At 44.0% G+C, this 11705-nt stretch overlaps 1 protein-coding gene across 2 annotated transcripts in view; it reads right to left on the bottom strand.

Moving 5' to 3' along the window:
- usp53a (ubiquitin specific peptidase 53a) overlaps positions 1-11705 on the bottom strand; it is a 35647-nt gene that overhangs the window by 1461 nt on the left and 22481 nt on the right. For both annotated transcript variants that reach the window (XM_076971975.1, XM_076971976.1), the window contains exons 14-17: positions 7312-7379; positions 1005-1056; positions 235-842; positions 38-142 (exon numbers count right to left, since the gene is read on the bottom strand). In XM_076971975.1, coding sequence (XP_076828090.1) covers positions 69-142; positions 235-842; positions 1005-1056; positions 7312-7379 — 802 coding nt within the window. In that variant the 3' untranslated portion in view covers positions 38-68. The remainder of the gene's footprint in view (positions 1-37; positions 143-234; positions 843-1004; positions 1057-7311; positions 7380-11705) is intronic.

The raw sequence follows: 11705 nt of genomic DNA, 5'->3' as shown, positions 1-11705 counted from the left end.
GACAGATCATCATATTTGGAGCACTTGTCTTCATTACCATGGAGTCCGCTGGGCTTGATGTTTTGCCATCATAGGAACCCATGTTCATCCAGTCCTTTTACCGAAACGGGATTCCATTTTGCTATCGTTTTACTGACGTAGGCTGCAGAAAGATTGACATTTCTTGGATCACATTCAAATGTTTACGACAACGAGTATGAACATTAAAGACTTTGAACATGGCAGTAAGTTTACCCGTTTCTTGCTTGGTTCGCGGGAGATCCAGGAACTCCATGTCTGAAGGAGCTGGGGACATCGTTTCACCATGATCACTCTCCCCGGACGATGTGTGGTCTGCTGTTTTAGAATCGGTGGTCCTATAAAGGGCGGGCCTTTTCTTATGGTACTTATCCCGGTAAGTGTCCGTCATGCAGCTATCAACGGAGAAGTAGGTGGTGGGGATTACACACTCCCCCGTGACAGGGGAGTCAACCCACGCATCACTCTCACTGGCGGAGAGGTCTGCCCTCTCCTGGTCGGAGGAGCCCGACTTTGAGCTGGTATCTGAAGAAGAGTGCATGTGTGGTTCAGAGGAGCTTTCCGTCCATCTCTCCGGGCTTATCCTCGATCGAGTCGGTCCTTTGTGGGGTGCAGAGTCTTGGAGGAGGCCTGCTCTGTTCTCTGCTCTTTGGGTGTAGGTTTTCGGGGGCAGGGGTGGAGCGGACGTGTGGCCGAACCGATGGGAGGTGCTCCACTCGGAGCTGCTGGTTTGGTGGACGAAGGGCGTCACGCTACGGTCGTTGGGCTCACACAGCGGTTTCTCCGTTCTCTCCAGATGATCAGGGGCGTGTTGAAAAATTCGCCTTTTACAAGGAGTAAGAAAGAAGGGAAGTTACTCAATAGTTTTCAAAGTTGTGGTAAGAACAATTTAAAAAGACAATTAAACAAATTAAAAGATTAATTAGGAGTATGAAATGAACCCAGTAGAATTCAAGCACAACACATTCTTAACCCCAGTGCTTTACCTTTGTACATGATTAAGTTCGTGGTTAAAATGTGATTTCCCATGAATATTACCTGCAAGATAAACAAGACATATTGTTATGTTCAAACAATTATATCTCACATTTCACCTTGTTAGAGGTTTTCCAAAGAATGTCAACACAAGATGGCATTAAATAAATGAAATCTGCTAGTGAGTGATCAGATCATTACATACTTTCAGAAGACTGAAGGCTGTTACATTGCGCGCGTGTGTGTGTGTGTGTGTGTGTGTGTGTGTGTGTGTTTCCCCCCGCCTGGTACCCCAGGATTGATGGCAGAAACATTACCGTATCCCTGGAACTACAGAGAAACTTTAATCTAGCAGTCAGTTGCTTCCTTGGCCTTGTTTAAACAACACTTATAGTGTAGTGCAAGAAATGAGAAATGGTGCTTATGTAACTTTTTCTGCTCAGATGTACTCTTCTCTTAACAAACACTTTTAAAAACACAGCTGCTGGAGAAATGTGATTGGTAAAAACATCAAACACAAGAACATGAACAAGAACATGGATGTAATGGAAGCTTGCGGGGAGAATTCAGCTTGTAATCATGGTCAGAGTAACTGGACAGAAATGGACTATTGTCTGGCTGTAGAAAGGAAGCATGTCAGTGGGGTGTCGCTCCTTCCACATGGGTCTGGACCTAGACGGCCTGCTTGGGCCTCTCGACTCCCTACAGCCACGCAGCAATAACTTTGACAGCAGGTCAGGCAGTTCGTAAAAACGAAAGCAAGAACACAGTGTACAGCAGGGGTGCTCATTACGTCGATCGCGATCGACCGGTCGATCGCGAAGGAACTGTCGGTCGATCGCGAAGGAATGTGCGTAGATCGCGTCACATAAAATAGTAGTAGATGAATCGCACATCTGCACTGACGGTTGTATTTTGATTGACATTCACGGCAGCCAATCTGCAATCCACTCAACAAATTACGTTCGCCACACCCCCCCCCCCCCCCCCCCCGCTCAACATATTACGTTCGCCACCCCCCCCCCCCCCCCCCCCCCGCTCAACAAATTACGTTCGCCGCCACCCCGGTAGATCTTTCTGACTGGGTCATCTTATAAGTAGCTCGCAAGCTGAAAACTGTGGGCACCCCTGGTGTACAGAAAGACAGAAGGGGCACGTCACGGCCACAGACGTGTTTAACAAGGACACAGTGCATTACAAAACACTAAACAACATGACTTTATGGTCCAACTCCTATAAGACTCTACGAGTCTCATTCTTGCATTAGATGACACCAATATCCTTTTGTATGAACTGTGCTGAACTGTGTGCTACAATCACCTCTGTTAATGCACACTGTGCAATACATCTCAAGCTGAACTGTAATGCTACTTTTTATTGTAAATGACACTTTGCACTTTAGACTGTAAACACTGCTGCTTCTTGAAGTTGTGCTTATAGTGTTTAGACAAGCTCGCCTCACTGCTCTCAGGTGTATGCAGGTCAGATTATGTGCTTATGTAAAATATGCCATATACACTACCTCTCCTATTCTGTTCAGAGTCTCTTCTTCCTGCCAAAATATGTATGTATGTGTGCAATATGTCCTGCTGCTGTAACACTTTAATTTCCTTCAGGATCAATAAAGTTCTGTGTCAAATGTAATAAAATATTGGAAAATGTGACACTAGGGGGCGCAAGAATACAGCCAAAGTGCTGTCAAGATGCGAGCAGACTAGAAACCCACTATATGATCATGCCAATAATCTTAAGATGTGGATTAAAACAAAGTATAAAATGCACCCTTTTATACAACATAATATATATAAATGTAATTTTTCTGCTTTATAATTTTTAGATTTTCACATTTGTACAATTTACTTTCACTTATAAAATACATATGATTTCTACATAAAGCAAAAATGAAAAGCCACCTTCAATATTAACAGCCCTGTATGGTAGAGCCCAGCGGTCACTCCAGGTGTCAGTTCTCCCCTTAGACACAGCTTGCAGTCCCAAAGCTGAAACTGCACTGGCTTACTGTGTGTGTGTGTGCGCGTGTTAGAGATTGTGATGTGATGCGTCAGCACATTCAGTATTTTGCCGCCTTCTGTTTTTTCCACTCTGAGCATTAGCAGCTGAATCCCTCTGGCCAGCACTCAGTTCTGAGAAGACTGCACCTCCCCATCAAGTCCATCGTGTTTAAGCTGCTAAACCCCATGTGGGGAATCTCCATTTGATGACCATTACTCGAAATGGTGGCAAACACACACACACGCACACACACACACACACACACACACACACACACACACACACACACACACACACACACACACACACGTCCAAACCCAAATCCTGCCATGTCATTGCTGGAACAGGGATAGGCTGCCCCTCTGTGTTGGCAGAGTAAGGTAGAGTCATCACTCACACCCAAACACAACCTTCGATACAGTCACCGAGCCACCAACACTAATCACACCATCAACTAGGAGGTATTAAAAGAAACGGAGAGGGATCGGCCTTGATTTCCTGGGAAGGGCCATGTTAAAAACCACTACACAGCTTATGGTTGATTTTAAAGTGGCAGAATGTCTCTTCTTAGCAGTAAAAATAATAATCATATGCCAAGCTGTCGGGATAAAAACAGTCTCCACCTGCCATACTGCCGTTCTCCGCAAGTCATTCAGACCCCCACAATCCCCACTCCACTGGGAGTGAATATAGACACATGATAATTCTTAAATGCTAAGGATATCACACGTGTAGGGACATTAATTAAGGCCAGGCAGCTACCGTGAGCAGGCCTGCGACACCACGCCTGAAAGCCTTCCTCTTCAGAAGAGCTTAAGATAGACAAGTTATGTGTGGGGGCCGCGGGTGGTGCTGCTACACTCATCAATCAACCAGTCAGTTGATCTGCTGTGGTCTGAGATCAGTCGGCTCCTCGGCTGAGGGTCACTCACTGGGATACACACCCACACCTGCTTTGAGGGGGGGATTGGTCAGCTGTAGTCACAGTGAGCTTGAACCACAAAGCAAATATAAACGCTGCATATGAACAAAGGGGCAGCTGAGCAGGTTGTGTGCGCACTAATAAAAGCTGGAGGATGGGGCTGAGGTTATGAGACATTCCTAAACAAAAACCGTGACCTTCTGTCATTTACATGCTCAGGTGCTAGAGGCAGCAAAAAAGGTGTTACTTCCAAATAAGGAAATGGATTTTTCTGCCTTGCTATTAAATAAATAGATTCAGTTGCCTGATTTGAAGTTGACAGACGTCACCGAGGACTAACTGACGTCACTTAGGGCTGCTACCTGGACCTTGCTGGAATCAGGAAGTTAAACTAAAACAGTAGCCTATGGATCCTAAAAATTTGATCCTAAGAATTAGAATTATTATACTAAAGAAAACTATGAACCCATTGGACGAGACTATACATTTGAACGGTTATTACTTCTTGGACTTTGGCATTTTCATTTATTGTAAGAACCTATGGACAAATGCCCCACAGTCTTGTTCTTCAAAAGAGAAACAGATGTATTTGGAGGCCCAGTGCTAGTGCGAGACAGATCTCTCTCACACACACACACAGACACACACACTCATCACTACAGTGCTATGTCTAGCACAGGACAAGTCTCTATTCGGATCAGGTTACTTGGCAGAAACATTTATCGATGTCTAAGTATAACTGTTTTCCAGCAAGCAACAAGATGGTATTTAAATTTACATGCATTAGGCACATTAGGTCTCATGACATGCTAAGATCTCTATACCAAGTACAACACTATGACACCACACTACAGCATCTGCACCAATGTCTAACAATGTATGCATGATTATTATGAAATACACACCACAAATGGCTTTGACTGGCATTATTACCGCTCATTTTGGAGGGAAACAGACTTCACTACAGTTCCTCACGTTCAATTCGTACACTTGCATGAGCCAAATAGGTCAAAAGGATTAAAACCAACAAACTCATGACCCACACGGGAGATCTGGCCAAAGGGAGAAACATTATAGCTACATGTAAACACGCCTGCACAATACATCACCTGTTAGCTATCGATAATGTCATCACAGGAGGCTGCAGTCTTAAAATTAGCCCTCCAACACACAATTTTTAAAAATGCGTGTTGTGCGCATACTTGCTGATTTCAGACATTCAGTAATTTTTAATAATAATATCAGAAAACATGATTTTTAATCTGATTTTTTTCCCCCTGAATACGTTTGGCATATACAGGATTTGTGCTGCATTTTATTTGTACACATATTGGAAGAAATGATATGCATCAAGATTTATTTCAGTGCGTATCTCAACATGAGCGACAAACTGCATCATGTGAATAACCACAGGGCTCACACAGTCACACACTAGCAGTAACGTGCCAACACCTGTAAACATGTCAGTGCGTGCTCTGGAATGGTCAGAGGTATTCCTGGCTGAAAATATACCCCATGTGATGAAACCGTAAAGCCGGGGCAGGCAATCTCGTTTGCGAAACGGCCAGAGCGGCCGCGGGTGTTCAAACAGCCTCGGTTTAGTGTCCAAGCAATTAACGAGTTGTATCGTGGTGTGTTTCTGATTGGCTGGAACGAGCCCGTCGCCACGCCGTCCTATGGTGGATGGGGAAGGCAGGGGCAGGCATGCCTGTGTGAAACCAGAGGAACAAAGCGGTGGCGAAGGGGGCGTACGGTGGGATCCGTCGCCTGGGGGAACGTCCACTTAACAGGCTGAACACTCATCGGTTCTTGCTGACTTGACCTTTAGCTGCAGCTGGTGGGACACAAAGTGCTGCTCTCAGCCTGAAAACTGGTGAGCGCAGTGATGAGATCAAACAAACGACGCGGGCAAAATAAAAAAGGAAACGGACATTTGAGGAAAGAAAGAAATGGCAAGACGAAGTATCCCGTAAAATAAGAAAAAAAAAAGAGCTAGAGGTAGCCCTTCACAGGACGCACGCTTACAGGACAGCTGCTGACGGGACACCTGCCATTTATTTATTGTTTGTTCCCTCTTTCTAGACCTTGTAAACTATCTGGGTATGTATAGGTCATCAGAATCAAGGACGTGATCTGGGGGAAAAAAGATTCTGTACTGCAGAGAGAAACCTGAACCCAAGCGACACAGTCAGCTTCTAACAAAGAAAAACAGGAGGGAGCACTGTAGCCTAACACGCCAACGTCAACAGGAAAACACCAGAGCTGGTATTTACTGTAGAACATCAGAACGGAACGGAAGTAATAGTAGTGGAACTGAAATCATGGTGTGAAAGTTCGTGGGCTGTGGAGAGAAAGAACGGCATCCAAAACCCCCAGAGACTGTAAGGAATGAGACCTGAAAACCAAATAGCAGGTTTTGATTCATAGCAAGCAAACTCATCTACGGGTCTGGAGACCCTTGAAGAGCAGTGTGAGGACAGCTCCTTTCTGCTTCAATTCATCAACTCGGAAAGCTTACATAATCTACCGTCAGGGGTGCGGGGGCGCGGGACAGGGAGGAGCAGACCCCTAACAGCGAGACCTCCGAGTGCTGACTCTCGGGATGAATGCCCGGCTGTCAGACCTCACCCCATTCCACCCTTTTAACTACCAGTTCATCTGGAAAGTGACAACAGAGCACCACAGGGTCCGATCCCAAACGCCAGCCTGCCGCCAGCCCAGTTCTGCTCGTTCTAGAACTGGGTGCAGGCAGGCAGGACCCAGGGCTTCAGGGAATCCACCTCCATCCTGCCAAGAGCTGGTTCCCCCGCATGACTGGGACCAAGAGACCTGGGGGACTGTTTGTTTGGGAATCTTTGTTGACATTTGCAGTGTTTTTTTTCTTCTTCCTCCTGTCTAATTAGTGGTGGTGGTGCTGGGTGTGGTTCACACTGGCTTAATGTTCCTGGTGCTCTAATCCAGATCACTCACTCGCGCTGTGTACTTGGAACATGAGAAAGTGAAACTGAACTCAGTTTTGATGCAGTGTGGATTCCTTTTGCTTGTGCATTTTCAGATTTGGTGTTTTTTGTTTTTGTGTGTGTGTTTTTATGAGATAACGATTACAAGCAAGTGTAAATGCTTCAATGCATACAGATTTCCCAGGTACAGGAAATCATCACATGCATGTGGATTTCTTAGTGAAGAGGAAGAGAGACAAAAGACCAGACCTTGTTGTTTTTCTTAGTTCATTTTTTTTTTAAGAGTATAGAACATTTTTCTTCTTTTACTGTTATTTGTTTACATTTTTGGAACATAATCAGCCCTAGTCAATGACTTCTGAACTCTATATGTAAACGTATGAATTTGGGTGAAAATCTTGACCAATCAACTGTCTTGCTTACCGTAGGAAAACGGCATCCGCGGGACCTCTGGCTTCGAATCCTCATACCGCCGGTGGTGGTTCAGCTCCCTGGAAGTACACAATTAAGAGTACTGAGTGACAGCACAACAGAACAACTCCCCAGGTGGGCTCGTCAGTGTGTGCGTCAGCACCGAGGGCTTTTCCCACGCCCAGCGTTCTGGAGAACACGCGTCTCATCTAGAGTTCAGCATCACCTCGCGCACCCAAAACGCTGCAGCGTCACGGTGGAACATGATCCCAGCCACTCTCCCTCATCTCCTGTTACAACCCACAGAGTTTCTATGATCTGGGGACGAGTTTTGATAAGTTTTCTATAGGAATTGTTCGTCATTACCAGATTGGTCCTGGGACAGCAATGCATAGCATTCGGTGTTAACACCAAGTAATATTTCCTTGGAAAACCCTGACTTTTCGGAACACGCTCACGCACGCACATGCACGCACACAAGAATTAATGTTTGCAGCAAATTATTTCAATAGTAATACAGAGCAGCCAATCAATCATGCCCACAATATGACATGATGCTCAACTGATAATTCATGTAAATGAAAAGCTAGACATGCATTAGAAGTCAAACTCAACAACTAAAACCATAACATCATAAGGAAGGTTTATCTACCAATATAAGTCACCCAATATCTATGATATGTAGATACACTATATTGCCAAAAGTATTCGCTCACCCATCCAAATGATCTGAACCAGGTGTTCCAATCACTTCCATGGCCACAGGTATTCCACAGTTAATTGTCAGCTGTATTATAAGAAAATGGAAGTGTTTGGGAACGACAGCAACTCAGCCACAGTGGTAGGACACAAACTGACTGAGCGGGTCCAGCGGATGCTGAAGCACATAGTGTGAAGGGGTCGCCAACATTCTGCAAAGTCAATCACTACAGACATCCAAACTTCATATGGCCTTCAGATTAGCTCAATAACACTATGCAGAGAGCTTCATGGAATGGGTTTCCATGGTCGAGCAGCTGCACCCAAGCCATACCTCACCAAGTGCAATGCAAAGCGTCGTATGCAGTGGTGTAAAACATGCCGCCACTGGACTCTAGAGCAGTAGAGGTGTGTTCTCTGGAGTGATGAATTGTGCTTCTCTATCTGGCAGAGTCTGGGTTTGGTGGAACGGTACTTGTGTAAAGTTTGGTGGAGGGGGGTCATTATGGTATGTTGTGGGTGATTATGGTGGGCTATTTTTCAGGAGCTGGGCTTTGCCCCTTAGTTCCAGCGAAAGGAACTCTGAAAGCTTCAACCTACCAAGACATTTAGAACAATTAAATGATCCCAACTTTGTGGGAACAGTTTGGAGCTGGCCCCTTCCTCTTCCAACATGACAACGTCCATAAAGACAGAGTCTGGATGAACTTGACTGGCCTGCACAGAGTCCTGACCTCAACCTGATAGAACACCTTTGAGATGAATTAGAGAAGAGACAGAGCCAGGCCTTCTCATCCAACATCAGTATGTGACCTCACAAATGCGCTTATGGAGGAATTGTCAAAAATCTCCATAAAACACACTAACCCAATAAACACACTCCTAAACCTTGTGGACAGCCTTCCCAGAAGAGTTAAAGCTGTTCTAGCTGCAAATGGTGGACCATCATCATATCGAACCCTATGTATTAGGAATGGGATGTCACTTAAGCTCACGTGAGTCAAGGAAGGTAAGCGAATACTTTTGGCAATATAGTGTACATCAATATCCGTGGTACTTTGGGTTGTCTCAAAATTGAAAGCTTCATAGATGTAACTGACAGGATGTCACAATTCCTGGTGGTCTGTGCAGGCATAGAGGAGGACTAGCACAGCTACTATAGTCTTCCATTCCTACTACTGCTCAGATTCCCATACCTGTTCTGTTCAATGCATTCACACGTTTGGTGGGGAGATATAAAGTTCCAGTGTGCTGGTTTACTAAGCCCTTCAAGCAGACAGACGTGTTCCTGCCTTCCTTGTGAGCAGACAGGATCCCCAAAGACATCCTGTCTGCAGTTAAAGATCGTTCCTAAGTATTTTAGAACAGCCTCTGCCTATAGACGTTTCATTAAAACAGGCTGTATTTCGAAGCCCTGCTCAACTCAGATGAGAGGCTTCCCTGTTCGTCTGCCACTCGGGTCTACAGTGCCATTTTAGCACAGTGCCTGCCCCTTCTGTAGTTGTTAAAAATAAGACTGGTGGATAAAAGACAATCTTGTTTGGCCTACACAATTAACAAAAACCCTCTCTGAGATAATATCCATTCATGAAAACTCTGAGGCCTGTCAGACAAGATGTCCCATGACCTTGCTTACAATGAAAGCAGCAATGTTAACGTGGTCTAATTTCTTTAATTAAAAAATGTGTGTTCTTTTATAGTATTAAAATATTGACTAAAATCGGAGCATAGAATTCTAGCATACACTTCAAATAGCCATATTGAGATGTTAATCAGTTAGTATAGGATGTTACCCTCTGTGACTTTTGTACACAAACCGAAAACATAACAGTATAACATAACCTTCTGGTGATTGTAAAGTCTTAAAAAAGTAAGTCTTGACAGACTCACACAGACATTACATAAATTATGCGAGTCTCAAATCGTTAAACTCGTGTGGGAGAGCTTGCAGGATCTAGAGAACGTGTTATTCTCTAGCAGAAGGCAAGAAGGTTGTTAGAACTCCTTCCAGAATGTTCAGACCCTTGGGCCCTATTGCCTTATTTGACCCCAGTTGCATTCAAGCTAGCTATGACATCCATCCGGCTCCCCATTGAAAAGTATGTTGAGGCAAACCGGAGAAACTGCATTACACTCAGATTTCTGTACCCAAAATGACCATTTTGTACTCATTCTAACGTTAACCAAGTCATTACCGGCACAGACTGACGTTTCCATGTTGTCTTTAAACCTCAGCCTTGTATGCAAGTCTATTTTTCCTTTTTACACGATCACCTCTGAGCAGCGATGTTTGTCTCACAGAGACAGCCATTCAGATCATTTATGATCTGTGACTCATTCAGGAATATTTTAACAGTACTGGTTTTACAGGCCTTTACTAGTCTACATTCAAAAAGATCAATAAGGAGTTAGTGTTCATGGCCATTCTGACATGATAAAAGAAAAAAAAAGTTGTATTTATATACTCTATTTACAACTCAGTTGCTCGGGTCAGGTAACAAAGTAAGGACATGGAAAATGATCTTCTCATGTCTTAACTCATAAAACAAGTAAATCTAGTTCTGATAGCGTCCCAAACAGAAGACGTGAGGTAAATGTTTAGTTATTAGCCAAAAGCTTTCTAACGTTTATTAAGACTGATGAGGATGGTCCAACATGCCTGACTGGACAATAAATGAAGGTACTTAAGTACTTAATTTTGTTAACTAAAAAGAGTATAAACTTTTCATAGCTTAATATATTTATATTAATACAAACTGTCTATCAGAAATCAAATTCATAACGGGGGGGGGGGGGGGGGGGGGGGGGGGGGGGGGACACACCACACAGTCACTCTTGCAATATGCCACTTAACAGGCAATTATTTTGCTGAAGTACCAATTCAGATGTTATGGAACCAAAACTGATATGCAGTCTTGACAGAAATTAAAAAATCAGATAATTCAGATATTGCAACCAATTTAATTTAAACGTTTATAACTGGATCCTGTGGAGCATTGCCATGAGTTGTAGACATTCAATTACAATGAGTCTAATTCATCAGAGCAGCAGTGGAGCTCGGCCAGCCTGGAGCAGCTCTTGTGCCCTGCGTGATCACGTCGTGTCTGGCCTACGTACCCTGCAACTGAGGAATAAGACACACCCCCCTCAGCCATTACAGCCTTTCTCTTTTAGCATATAAGAAAATAATTCAGTACTGTGTGTGTGTGGGGGGGTGCATGTAGAGGTGGTAAAAATACAAAAAAAATAGTACACAAGGTTTCCAGAGAAACGGGACATTTCATACAGAGAACCTTCTTGAGCTGTGTAAGCATATATACATATGTTGTGTGCACACGTATACACAGTACATACACAGTATTGTGTATTGTGGTGGGTCTAAGAAGTGTGTGTATTTTACATATACACAATGTGTCGGTGAGGGAGTATCAAAATTTCAGACAGAGGTTATACATGTACACACACACACACACACACACACACACACACACACACACACACACACCTTGTAGAAAAATGAATGTCATGTTGGTTGGTCGTTAAAGGGAGACATTCACTGGGAAATTAAAACGAATAACTTCAGACCTACAGACCTAGCTATGCAACACATCTCTCAAGTGTGATGTCCCAAGTCAAATTCAACAGTCATAAACCGTTTTAAGCCATACAAAGTTCAATCTAGATGGACCCCACTCACCATCAAACAT

The sequence above is a fragment of the Brachyhypopomus gauderio genome, chromosome 14, assembly GCF_052324685.1.
Source record: "Brachyhypopomus gauderio isolate BG-103 chromosome 14, BGAUD_0.2, whole genome shotgun sequence".
Lineage (NCBI taxonomy): Eukaryota > Metazoa > Chordata > Actinopteri > Gymnotiformes > Hypopomidae > Brachyhypopomus > Brachyhypopomus gauderio.
This window is presented reverse-complemented; position numbering and strand designations above follow the sequence as displayed.